Genomic DNA, 14,052 nt, shown 5'->3' on the forward strand with positions numbered 1-14,052 from the left:
AACCGTCCTTCAAAAGTGGGGGGAAATCCGCCCCCCGGGGGGAATTGGCACCCTTAGCCGAGACAGTAGAAACATCCACCACCTCAACCAAAGTTCTGGCAGAAGAGCTCCATTTTGCAGGGCCTGCGGAACGGCAGCAAATCCCTTAGGGCCCCGATCTCAGTTGGGAGCACGTTCCACCAGGGGGGGACCAGGGCAGAGACATCTTTCGGGACAGGGATGACCAGTAGACGTTGTTCTGCAGAGTGCCAGGCTCTCGAGGGCATACATGGGGTGAGACAGCCCCGAAGGTATCACTGAATAATTTTTTTTTAAGTGTTATTTTGCTTAAGGGCACAACTGTCCACGCCACTGATACGTATTTGAAGAAACTTAAAGTTGTTTTATTTTTAAACGAGCGCTCATCCTTAACCCGGTTATGTCAAGTGGTATTTCAACTATATGCAGATATAAATGGCCAGGCTTGATTCTTTTTGTCCAGAGTCACTGAGGCCCTATCCCAATGGTGTCTTTGAATGTACCTCTTTGCTTTCTCCCACATGTATGAATTTCATTCATTCCCATGATAAAGGAATAAAATGCCGAAGTCGGGAACAATGTCACAGTACGTACACTACCACTGACCAATGCTCCCTCTAAGCTGTGGACTCCTGTGAGCAAAAATTCTACTTTGTGAGCTACCGGCATTAAACTTGTGAGCAGGTGATTTGGCTACTGCATAAATTAATTTGTTCTGGAGCCCTCCTTCCTGAGCTAAGACGAAAATGTGTGAGCCGGAGGCTAAAAAACTGTGATCTAGCTCACACTAACTCAGCTTAGAGGGAACACTGCCACTGCCACTGCTCCACTGACAGGAACTTCATTGGGGTGCACTGTGTGTTCTCACTACACACACAGTCCAGGAACTGCAGCAAGACATTTGCCTTCCATCTATGCACATTCCTTGCCCACTGAAAGGCACAGGACTTTAGAAAGGAAGGGTCTGCCTGCAATATGGGAAACACATATTCCTATCAGACACATGGATCCTTTAAATAACACTACACATAGTTTGCCCCGTACACTTGTTAACTCTGTATAGTGCAAGAGTCTTTCATCTTACAAGATGAAAGATTACTGTGAATGAACAATCAAAACCAAACTCCTGTTTTAGCTGCTCTGATCAACTCCGTGCAAAGCATCATTGAAAATTGTAGGCTGCTTAAGCATCAAATGGTACAGACAGATCCTCCAAGTTTGCAAACCTGCCACAAGAGGCAACCTTTGCATGAAAAGACATGTCAGGAAAACAGGTACTTGTCATAGTGTCTTCTACAACTATTTATATGATTTTCTGTACCAGACCATGAAGAAGAGCACTTTCTAAACAGACACAGTAAATGTTTGTAATTCTAAAATCTACTATTAGCAAGAGGATTTTTTTAAAAAACCCAGATCTGGTGCTAAAGCCAGATATTCAGTATTCCAGAAAAAGGCACAAATTCAGAAGCACCTGGAAAATCCACCCATGTTCTTTGGAGAAAGAATGGGATGCAGATGACAGTTCTAGCATCATGAAGGATATAGATGGAGGTAGGAACAAGGGAAGCAGAACTGTACCAACCATTTTTTAAAAAATCCTAGTTGTACATTTTGGACATCAGGAAGGGCCCTGCTCCGTGTACTTCCACTGCTAGGCATGCAGTTGGCTGCCCGCAGGTACAGAGGACACAGACTTCTTAGCAGGGGTCATTTCCTGCAGGAGCGCACAGGAGCGGAGCTCCAGCAGTAAAGAGCCCAGGGGGCGGGCACATGCAACAAGCCCCACCCCCTGCTCCCAGCAGCCCTCAGTCAGCGCAAGAAGGAGCCAGGTAAGCTGCAGAGGCCCCCCCCCCCAGCAAAAAACAGTCCAGTGGCACCTTTAAGACCAAGTTTTATTCAGGTACAAGCTCTCCCTCCTCTGCAAGGATGGATCTGTACATCCCACCCCCCCAATAGCTAGCAATCCAAAACAGTCCAGTGGCGCCTGAGCGGTGGGTTCCGGTGATGTCAGGGGGTGTGGCATATGCAAATAAGTTATGCTAATGAGTTATGCTAATGAGCTCCTGCCCCTCTTTTTCTACAAAATGACTCCTGCTTCTTAGTTATCCCGTCACAACTGATTCAGTCCCATCAGAGGCCTGCTCTTCTCTATCCCTCTTGGGATTTAGGCATTTGGAGGCTTTGTTTCTCAGGGTGTTTTGGATAAACTAAATTTGTGGTTTTGCTGCAGACGGTTTTGATTTTCCTTCCAGTTTCAGCTTCCTTCCATTGATATGGGGGTTGCCAATCTCCAGGTGGTGGCTGGAGATCTCCTGCTATTATGCCTGATCTCCAAGCAACAAAGATTAGTTCACCTGGAGAAAATGACCACTTTACACCAAACGGAGGGAAGGACATCACCTACAGCTCTCTGCCGACCATGTCGCTCTCACAATGCTGTCCTAAGCAGCGTTACACCCTTCTAAGCCCAGTGACTTCAATGGGCTCAAAAGGGTGTAACTCTGCTCAGGATGGCACAATCGTTCCCATTAGAGCCCTGCCAGAAAAAACAGAGACCAGCCCTAGGGACTCAGCACTCGCCCCGTTTCCCATGTCCTTTTCTTTACGCGCCTTATTTGTTCTTATGAAATCATGAATGCAACTTTAATCATTATAAATTGTATTCCAACAAGATTTCCTGTTAAGTCAACAAGAGATAGCCTCCGCAAATACAGTAACTGCTTGCAGATACTTGCAATCTGTTTCCAGTTATTCAGGCCTTAAAAAAAAAAAATCCTCATGCAATCTCGTATTAAACGTTCCTAAAACCATTTTATGCTAATACAGTTGAGAGCAAATCTTCCTTCACACAACGGCTTCACACACTGCACGACATAAAAACCCAGACTGGCTGCAAGCGATAAGGGGGTCCCTGCACCATAACTTTATAACACATGCATTTGCAAACGTGTCCACTGCTTTCACACTCTGAGGCTACATGTTTCTTTTTAATGTGTAAAGCCACCTTTACCACATCAGTCCTATCTGTATTATTTAAGCATGAATCTTCCTTACCACTCCGAGGTACGGACCACGGGGGGGGGGGGACCCCTGGGGCAAGCTCTTCCCACTTCTCCCTGGCTTTGCAAAATTTCTTTACTAAGGAACAACTGATCCTTCTTTACCAAGGAACAACTGATCGCCTTCCGGTCCCCAGCCACTGACCGTCACTTGCATGGTGGGTCCCACCCACCAGGTGATTGGTGACTTCTTCCAGGAAGTGCGATCCACCCCCAAGGAACAAGGTGGGAAGAATCAACTGCCTTTGCCTGAGGCAGCTCTGAACACAGCCACAGCCTCCTCCCCAGAGGGAGGTGAGCTAGTGAAGACCCACAGTTTCTTTACCAAGGCACAACTGATCGCCTTCCGGCCCCCAGCCACTGACAGTCACCTGCATGGTGGGTCCCACCCACCAGGTGATTGGTGACTTCTTCCAGGAAGTGCGCTCCACCCCCAAGGAACAAGGTGGGAAGAGTCACCTGCCTTTGCCTGAGACAGCTCTGAACACAGCCACGGCCTCCTCCACAGAGGGAGGTGAGCTAGTGAAGACCCACAACTGGTCTGAAGTCCTGCTGCCCTTGACGCTTCAGGCGTATATGAAGTAGCTCACATTCACTGGCACCAAGAGAGCAGCGGCAGCCATATTCACGACGACCTTTACTTCCTCCGCCAACGTGACCGCATTCATCTTCGGTTTTTAAAATGTCAGGAAATGCCCAGTTTTGGCATTTTTAAGCATCAGCAGCAGAAGCCAACCCAGAGGCATTGATTTACTATTACTCTGACACTCAAGGATGGCTGAAGAGATCAGAGTGTTGCAAAAAGAAGGGAGGGGGGCTAAGGCTGGGGAGGGAAGCATTTCTATTTCTTAGGTGACCGTTGTTCAGGGAGCTAAAAGTGGTTCCGATTCACAGGCCCTACCAATAAATGATTAGGCTGAGAGCCAGTTTGGTGTTAGGCAGTTAGGAGCGCGGACTCTAATCTGGGACTCAGAGAACATTACGCTCATCTAGTGACAACTTCCTGGTAATCCCTGGCTCCAGAAGGGTCTAGCTGTCCTTTATCGGGGCAGGGCCTTTTCAGCTCTGGCCCCAACCTGGTGGAATTATCTGTCTAATGAGACTCAAGCCCTGTGGGACTTGGTTCAGTTCCACAGGGCCTGTAAGACCGAGATGTTCCACCGGGCGTATGGTTGAGGACAGTGGTGGCTAGAAAGACCACCCAGCCCACTCACTGCTGGACCGCGACTCTCGCTGTACTGGCTGCCTCTTAGTTAACTGTTCCCCGACTTTGGTTAGTTCATGTAATGGAGCATTCTGGAGACATCTGAAACTGAACCCATTGAAGACAGAGGTCCTGTGGCTAGTTTGGGGTGAGTGGGTCAGGGAATTCACCTCCTCACTCTTGCCGGAGTACAGCTAGTACCAGCTTCCTCCGTCAGGAGTTTGGGTGTGATCCTTGATGCCTCCCTCTCGTTGGAGGCTCAGGTCACAAATACGGCGAGGACAGCGTTTCCCCATCACCGCCAAGCCCGGCAACTGATCCCCTACCTGTCCCACACTGACCTAGCCACAGCGTAGCTAGGTAATGCTAGCGTAGCTTGGTAATGGGCATCTCTAGGTTTGACTACTGTAACTCACTCTACGCAGGGCTGCCCTTGAACTTGCTCTGGAAATTTCAACTGGTCCAGAATGCAGTGGTGTGGTTCCTTACTGGGACCTTCGAGAGCTACACTGGCTATAGATTGAGTACCGAATCAGATTCAAGGTTCTGGTACTTATCTTCAAAGCTCTAAAGGGTCTGGGACTATCATACCTACGGGACAGCCTCTCCCTATATACTCCTCAGAGAACATTACGCTCATCTAGTGACAACTTCCTGGTAATCCCTGGCTCCAGAAGGGTCTAGCTGTCCTTTATCGGGGCAGGGCCTTTTCAGCTCTGGCCCCAACCTGGTGGAATTATCTGTCTAATGAGACTCAAGCCCTGTGGGACTTGGTTCAGTTCCACAGGGCCTGTAAGACCGAGATGTTCCACCGGGCGTATGGTTGAGGACAGTGGTGGCTAGAAAGACCACCCAGCCCACTCACTGCTGGACCGCGACTCTCGCTGTACTGGCTGCCTCTTAGTTAACTGCCTGACGGCGTTCTGAGGAGCCATCTGATATGATAGACTGATTGTTAAGTTTTAACAGTAGGTTTTGGCTAAGTTATGATGCTGATTTTATTGTACATCCAATTGTTGGAAGTCACACTGAGCCCTGCTTGGCGGGGAAAGGAGCAGGATAAAAGTCGAATAAATAAATGTATAAGCTCTCCAGCACAGAACAGCACCTTAAGGATGCCTACAGATGAAACGTTATTTGAGGGGTGGGGCCGATGTGGAAAAGAACTCACCATATTGTGCATCAGACATGTAGCCTTCTCTCAAGGAACATGCACGGGGAGACGTAACAGAAACCTGTGGGGACTGATTGGTTGGAAGTGGGACCTGTGACCACTACGTACCTCGGCCCTCCCTGGAGGAGCAATTTTACAACTAACTCTTCCTTTTTCCAAAATAAAAGGAGGAGCAAGTGTATTTTTACATGCTTCGATGTACAACAGACACATTAAACAAAGCAGACTGCCTGCTTGAAATATTAGAGGAAGCTAACCCTGACTAAATCAGCATTCAGCTCCCCACTCTGGGTATTCAAAACCCCACTCTGTTACAAAGCTCGCTGGGTCACCCAGTTACTCTCTCTCAGACGTACCTACCTCACAGGGCTGTTGTGAGGATAATAAACTCGGGGAAGGAAAACCACATACAGAACTCCTTGAAGTCACGGTGGGAGAAAAAAAATGTACTACCTAGAATTAACTGTAGCCTTCTCTCAAGGAACATGCACGGGGAGACGTAACAGAAACCTGTGGGGCACAGTACTGATTGGCTGGAAATGGGACCTGTGACCACTTAGACCTCAGCCCTCCCTGGAGGAGTAATTTTACAACTAACTCCTCCTTTTTCCAAAATAAAAGGAGGAGCAAGTGTATTTTTACATGCTTCAATGTACAACAGACACATTAAACAAGGCAGACTGCCTGCTTGAAATATTAGAGGAAGCTAACCCTGACTAAATCAGCATTCGGCTCCCCACTCTAGGTATTCAAAACCCCACTCTGTTACAAAGCTCGCTGGGTCACCCAGTCACTCTCTCTCAGACGTACCTACCTCACAGGGCTGTTGTGAGGATAATAAACTCGGGGAAGGAAAACCACATACAGAACTCCTTGAAGTCACGGTGGGAGAAAAAAAAATGTACTACCTAGAATCAACGGGTGATACCCCAATTGTGTTACACGTGTCAGGAACAGAAGCAAGATGCACACGCCCACAGGAGAACAAAGCATTCCAAATCCTGCTTTTTACTTATGGATGAATGTACAAAACTGGTTTTATACCAAATCCATCTTGCTCAGAATTGTCTACCCTGGCTGGGACTCGCTCTGCAGGGTCTTAGGTAGGAGGAAGCCTTTCCCAACACACTTGCTTCCTGGGATTATTTAACGGGAGAGACTCCTTGGCAGATCAAGCGTGTGCTCTGCCACTCAGCCACGGTCCATCTGCAGCTGCCTGTAGCCCGTGCAAATGAGTGCCAGCTACCCCAGGCTACCCATTAGCGAAAGAATGCTGTACCTACCGCATTGCCAATGCACCTACCGCACCGCTGACCTTACAGAGTGCATTCAGCCGAATGAAGGTAACGTACGAGGGAGTGCCATCTTCATAACAAGCCGTACATTCAACGCCATAATTAATGGTACATGCTGTACACCGCTTTCAACTTTTTGGAAAGGTGGGGTAGAAAATGCTCTAAAAACAAAACACCAGCCCCAGCCTGACTTCACTTTGGGGGCCACATATGCTGGTGCTGGGCTGACCCAGTAATCCCCCCCCCCCGACCGTCTGATGTTGCCCGCTGCAATGCGGAAGCTGTCCTTGAGGAAGGAATCACTGGCCCAAAGATGGCATACAAAATCAGCTCTGGAACCCACACCAACTAAGTTCTAGACTGCACAGGGGCGTGTGCAAGAACGCCCAATGAGGAGCCGTCGATTTCAGGGGCAAGCTCGCAACCAAATTCCAGAAGAACAAGTTCTAAACAGTCAGAACATATTTTAAAAACGCAGCAACACTGCAGAGAGCTAGAGGTCTCGTTAAACTTGCCCATACTGCAGTTCCTCTTGTAAAACGGTCTTTGTGGGCACAAGGCGTTTACACATCATCATTAGGACAGCCTAAAATGAGCCACTTCATTGTTCAGATTTCACAGTAAAAAGCAACATTAAGTGGCAGTAATTGATCCTGGATTGACACTTTTGAAACACTTAACAAGAGGCTTATTATATTTGTGCGGGGAGGGACGTTTTATTACAAACACCAGTGTAAATGTTCACACACCTCCTCTCTCTGGACCTCTTGGCTCATGCAGGTTTAGCCCAAGTGTTCTGAATCTGCCCCTTTCCCCTCACTTAAAACATTTTAACATATACATCCTTTCTTCTGCAGCAAAGAGAGACAAATTCACTTTCCTTTCCCTTAGTCCATCTACTGTATTAGTCATCTCCACTATCAGAAAGATGTTTGCCTATGTAGACCCAGAAAGGCAGTGTTTTCATAAAGGTAAAGGTTCCCTTGCTCGAAAGCCAGTCGAATCCGACTCTAGGGTTGTGGTGCTCATCTCCGTTTCAAAGCCGAAGAGCCAGCGCTGTCCGAAGACGTTTCCGTGGTCATGTGGCCGGCATGACTAAACCCCAAGGCGCACGGAACGCTGTCACCTTCCCACTGAAGTGGTACCTATTTATCTACTTGCAATAAAACACCTTAAGTTTTTGCTTTCTGCGTTTCTTCACCATTGTGTCCGTGGTCTTATAAAGAGCAAATTCTGGTTAGCAGGTAGGTCAGGTTTTGTTTAATGACTGCCATTCACCATAACGGTCAAAAACAGGTGATTTTAGCAGCTCATTAATAGAAGCCTACTACGGGTTTATTGGCCTAATCCCTTTGGCCCTGAAGAAAAGATGTAACCAAACTGCCTCACCCCACACATTCCTCACATACCGATTCTGACTTCTAAGACCAGAAAGTCTGTTGGTGTGGGGTTTTTTTTAAAAAACCGAAGCACACATTTTTAATTACCCTGAGTTCTTATCCCTAACTGAGGTAAAGCCTAAGTATACGAGTTTATTTTGTTTTAACCTACTTTTCTTCCAAGCAGCACAGGCCGGTGTAAATGGCATCTCCCACTCATGCACACATTCCACACACACACACACACCCACAACTCTGTGAAGTAGGATGGACTGACAGGTAATAAATAACTGGTCCTCGGCCCTCTAAATAAGCCAGGACGGTACACATTCCTCCACGGTTACTGTAAACCTAAAGGGCCAATAATCCAGAGAGAAGAAACCATTCTGAAAGCGGTTCCTCTTCCCCTTGATCTAATGACTTTGGGAGACAGAAGGACATATATGTGTATTTTAAAAATTTACCATCTTGCACCAACAGTCTTAGCTGGATGTGGTTTACACAACACAACAAACCATTATTGGCATAACAGCAGCAGCCTTGGTTCAGGACGTGGCTTACACAGGGGTCATTTCATAGAAAAAGAGGTGCAGGAGCTCATTAGCATACCTCATTAGCATTACTTATTTGCATATGCCCGCCCCCTGGGCTCTTTAGTGCCGAAGCTCCACTCCTGTGCGCTCCTGCAGGAAATGACCCCTGGGCTTACATAAAAAGAACAAAATCATCAACTAAAAATCAATAATCAGCAGTCACTAAGCAGCTATCTGCACACAAAATCAACTGTAAACTACTCTTACTAATTTAATTTTTAAAAAACCATCTCACAATAGAGAACTCAGGGAGGGGAGGGGAGAGTCCACACATACGCATCTACAATACAGTCCTCACATCTACCCACACCCAGCGACAAAAGCTACAAAATCAACAGAAACCTAGGAGTGGACAGAATTTTTTTTCACTTGATCGGCTAGTCGCCAACGGGGGGAGTCCCAAAGCCATGGTTCCCCCAGGGGAAAGGCCCTGTCCCTGGTGACCCACCCCCTGGTCTCTGAATGAGGGGTCCTCAGAGGATCCTGGCTGATGGGCAGACTAAGCAGTCTAAGGCCATTTAGGGCTTTCAAGGTAACAACCAGCACTCCGAACTGTGCCCAGATTAAGCAAACACTCAGCCAAAGGATCTTTCAACACTGGCTGTAGGCCTGTTGATGACGGCCAGCCCACGCTGTTCTGACCTTACCCATTTCTCACTCCTGTGGGTTTGGAAGCAAACACTCAGCCAAAGGATCTTTCGACACTGGCTGTACGCCTGTTGATGACGGCCAGCCCACCTGGCCTTACCCATTTCTCACTCCTGTGGGTTTGTTATGTTTGCCTCTCTCTTCTCTCCCTCCCCCCTTAGTAAAACACTATTTGGCTTTTGTTTTATTCAAAAAGCCACTGCTTGTTTCAAGTTCTTTCAACCAATGCCACTGTGTGCAACGAAGGAACCCTTTTGAACTTCTTTCAGGACGACCATAAAGCTGCTGCTACACCAATTCTTGCTCTCCTTTGAGAGTTCTTGACACTGCCTCTCCCAAAGCTGTGTCCACACACTCAGTCGGTGTGGTATCTTGGACTGGGGAGACGCCGGTTTACATCCCCACTCAGTTATGAAGTTCCCTGGGTGCCCAGAACGAAATTTTGAGTCCAGCGGCCCCTTAAAGACCAACAAAATGTTCGGGGTGTTAAGTTTTCAGGAGTCAAAGCTCTCTTCATCAGATAACCCGGGTGTCCATCTACTCTCAAACACCGCTCACAGAGCCACCGTGTGTAGGAGATGGGGCAGCCCCATGTAAATTACCCCGGCCTCCGGGAGGAAGGGCAGGACGCAAAAGTGACAGATAGAGAAATGAGCGAACGAAACGAGCCTGACAAGATTCCACACTTGTAGAATCATCACCACTTATACATACGGTTAAAATAATAGGCCTGGTTCTCCTGAACAAGCCACAATGACAAAAAACATTAGCAGTCCAAGAGCATTATTGTGCTTCCAACAATAATCTCCTACCGGGCTTGCGCAGGAGCATGTCCCAGCGGATTGCACCCACTGTCACAACATTATCTCATTAGCCAAAGAGCCGCACAAACCAGCACCTGCAGGTTGCTCCTGCTTCCCCATTTTGTCTGAGCGAGTTTCACATGCAGACAGCAAGCAAGCGTGTTGACTAAGGTCTGTGGGATTCTGGTTCCAGCAAGGCATATCAAATATCACATTAAGAATCACAGAGTTGGGAAGGGATCTCCAGGGTCATCTAGTCCAACCCTCTGCTCAATGCAGGAAATTCACAAATACCTCCTCCCCCCACACCCCCAGGGACCCCTATTCCATGCCCAGAAGATGACAAAAACCCTCCAGGATCTCCAGCCAAAGTGGCCTGGAGAAAAACTGCTTCCTGACCCCAAAGTGGAGATCAGTATTTCCCTGGGAATGAAAGAAAGGGCCACAAGAACTAAGCAGTGATGCAACCCTTCCTGCCCTCCCTCTCATGACCTGCCTTTCCCCTTCCCCAGACAGACCCAACACTGGCCCATTTTATTACATACTCTGCGACAGGACAATACTGTGAAGGTACCAAACAGCCAGACAGAAATAGTTTAATAAATAAAATAAATAAGTCTTGGCGTAGCAAACTTGGTGTTTCCAAGAAAATACCTTGGCTCACAAATAAAATCCAGAAGTAAAACATTCCTGGCGTGAGAACATAAAAAGGACCCTGCTGGATCAGCCCACTGGTCCATCTAGTCCACCATCATATTCTACCCTGGAGGGCCAACGCACAGGAGTTCCCCTGACTTTGCCTCACCACGCTGGTATTCAGAGCTTCCCTTTAGTCAACATGGCTAGCGGCCTTTGATGGAAATCTTCTCCAGGAATCTGGCAAATCCCCTTTGAAGTCATCCATGCTTGTGGCCATCCCTGCATTCACTGGCAGTGAATCCCACAATTTGATTCATCACCAATTAAAGAGGGTACTTCCTTTGGTGTGTCCTCAATCTATCGCCCATTAACTTCATTAAGCACCCCGGCTTTTAGCATTATGGCAACTGTAGTATTACGGGGGAGAGAGAAATAGTTCCTCCACACCATATGTAATTTTACAAACCTGTCATTTCCCCGGCTCTGTGGCAAGTGTCGTCAAATCACAGCTGACTCACGGTGACCCCAAAGGGTTTTCAAGACAAGAGACGGAAAGAGGTGGTTTGCTATTTCCTGCCTGTGCTGTTTCCTGCCTGTGGTTTGCTATTTCCTTCCTTGGTGGTCTCATCCAAGGGCTGACACTGCTCAGCTTCTGAGAGCTGACAAGATCTGGCTAGCCTGGGCCATCGAGGTCGGGGTAAGGTCTCCCCCCTTAACTGTCCCTGTTCTACACTGAAAAGTCTCTTCAGCATCTCCTCAGAGGAAAGGGGGTCCAATTCCTTACTCATCTTGGCTATTCTTGATTATTGCTCTCTAGAATGGAATCCTTTGTTACAAGATCCACAGAGTTTGGTATGTCCAATGACCCACACACACACACTGCCCTGACAAATCCCAGACATACTGACCAGACATGATCAATCAGTCACTGAAAAGCCAGATTCACAACAAATAGATGAAAAAGAAAAGAAAAAAAGGTCACATATCCCTCATTTTTAAGTCTTAAAAGTGAATAATTGTACAATGCAGTTATGCTTCAGGCCGCGTATGCTCAACTTACAGACTGGTCATGCAAGAAGAGAGCACAGACCCCTCAATTTAAGCACCTCTTGCAAAAATCAACTCTTCCTCCAGAACACAAAAGCCTGACAAAACGCAACAAGGAGCATGCTGCGATCCCAAACCAGCGCACCTCATCCTGCTACAGATCATTGCCCCTGCTAGCAACCCCATGTAAATGAAAATGGGGCCCCAAAGCCTTTCCACGCACTAAAAACAATCTGGTGTAGTGGGGAAAGCATCAGATGAGGAGGTTCGGATCCCCATGCTGCTGTGGACGTTTGCTGGGTGTCCTTGGGAAAGTCATTCTTTTTCAAGTGTTTTGTTGTTTCAGGGCTATTGGTGTGAGGGTAAGATGAAGAAGGGGAAATAATGGTCTAAGGCACTTTCAGTTCCCCATGGGGAAGAAAAAGGGGATCTAAAGATCCAAATAATTTTTTTTAAAGATTCCTAAAAAATCATTTGCTTGGCACTCCAAATAAAGAGTTTAGGTAAGAAATTCTCTACTCTTAGCAATCTGTAGAGAATGTCACACGTGCAGGCATTTAATGGGTAAACACGGAGCAAATCCCATACTTAGTAACAGCCAGAAAGACGCAGAATTACCCAGACTCAGGGGAGCCGGAGTTGGGGGTATGTCCTTTCTTATCCAGTGGTATTGTGCCAGCTAAGCAAAATGTGTCTGCAGTCCATTAAGCCTGTTTTGAAAGCCCAGTACAACCCATTTGATAAAGCTAAATTATATGTTCTGCAGAAATCCTTGTTCCGGTCTCTCCAAATTTCTGTTTTGGCTTTGCCACAGCTGCGGACAGGCTCTGAATTTGATTGGCACAGCTGAAGTAGGAGAAGAGACGTATTTAACTTTCTCCTCCCATCCCCCCAATGAATCCTGCATAATTTTTTCAGCTCTAAATGCCTCCCCACCCCCTTTGCAGCTGTTATGCCTGCAGGTGAATAATACAGAAATCACAATCCACATTGAAAATAATTTGGTCCTTAGCAGCACAGATAAAAGTTTAAGATTTGGAGAGGAGACAGGTGGTGGGAAACCAGATCTCCTTAATGAGTACATTCCTCTTGGTGTTCTGGTGTGAAGCTGGGAGCGCATGAAGAGAGAGGGACAGATAAAGATCTTTTAGATAAAAGGCTTGGAGTGAGTGACCTGTCTTGTGGCCCTGCTCCTCCCCACTCGGGGTTAGCATATTTTCTAAGCATAACAACTGAACAGTAAACCCTTGGATGAAGTTGCTGGGATGGGTCTGGAGCAAACCCAGAGAATCGCACACAGGCTCACCGGGGCAGCAGGAAAGGCCCCCAATGGCCCCAGCGACCCCGTCTTTCTTCATCATTCCTTGTTGTTAGCCATTCAAGTGGCGTCCGACTCTAGTGCAAAGTTTGAATCCAGGGGCAACTGGTGTCATTCTGGGTGCAAGCTTTCCTGGGCAGGCACAATAAGTTCCTCAGAATCGTGAGCACACAGAGGAAAGCTTAGATCCAGCATTACACTTTTTTGCCGGTCGGAGAGGTGCAGCTGGACCAGTGTTTCCTCTAAGCTCAGTTAGTGTGAGCCAGCTCACAGTTTTTTAGCCTCCAGCTCACAGATTTTTGTCTTAGCTCATGGAGGAGGGCTCCAGAGCAAACTAATATATATAGTAGCCAAATCGCTCGCTCACAACTTTTAATGCCAGTAGCTCACAAGGTAGAATTTCTGCTCACAAGACTCTACAGCTTAGAGGGAACATTGATCTGGACTCAGCCTTTTTGTTCTCTGGCTTCAGCCCCGCGGCCCCTACGCAGGCGGCCGCGACCCCCGACGGCCCCCGCTCCCCCTCGTTACCTGCTGCACGGGCGGGTCGCTGCTCCAGATGACGTGCTGGTAGCCGGGGGTGCTGTCGGCGGGGGAGGGCGCCCGGGCCGGGCAGCAGTTGGGCGGGTCCAGGAGCTGCACGCGTCTCCCGCCGGGGCTGCTGTAGGTGCGGACGCGCTCGTAGACCACGGTGCCGCCGCCGCCGCCGTCCTGGGTCTGCTCCGGGAAAGGGCACTGCAGGGGCAGCGGGGCGGGGCGGCTCTGGCGGGTGCGGGGCAGCATGGGGGGCGCCGGGCAGGCCTGCTGCTGCTGCGGGGGCAGGGGACGAGGCGGCGGGAGGGGCTCGCAGGGCGGCGGCGGCGGCGGCGGGG

At 48.2% G+C, this 14,052-nt stretch overlaps 1 protein-coding gene across 1 annotated transcript in view; it reads right to left on the minus strand.

Moving 5' to 3' along the window:
• Positions 1-14,052, minus strand: part of POF1B (premature ovarian failure, 1B) — an 84,084-nt gene that overhangs the window by 45,785 nt on the left and 24,247 nt on the right. Inside the window, exon 11 of the mRNA XM_015417891.1 lies at positions 13,712-13,990. Within this exon, the coding sequence (XP_015273377.1) occupies positions 13,712-13,990 (279 nt within the window). The remainder of the gene's footprint in view (positions 1-13,711; positions 13,991-14,052) is intronic.

The sequence above is a fragment of the Gekko japonicus genome, unplaced genomic scaffold (assembly GCF_001447785.1).
Source record: "Gekko japonicus isolate JY-2015 unplaced genomic scaffold, Gekko_japonicus_V1.1 scaffold585, whole genome shotgun sequence".
Classification (NCBI taxonomy): domain Eukaryota; kingdom Metazoa; phylum Chordata; class Lepidosauria; order Squamata; family Gekkonidae; genus Gekko; species Gekko japonicus.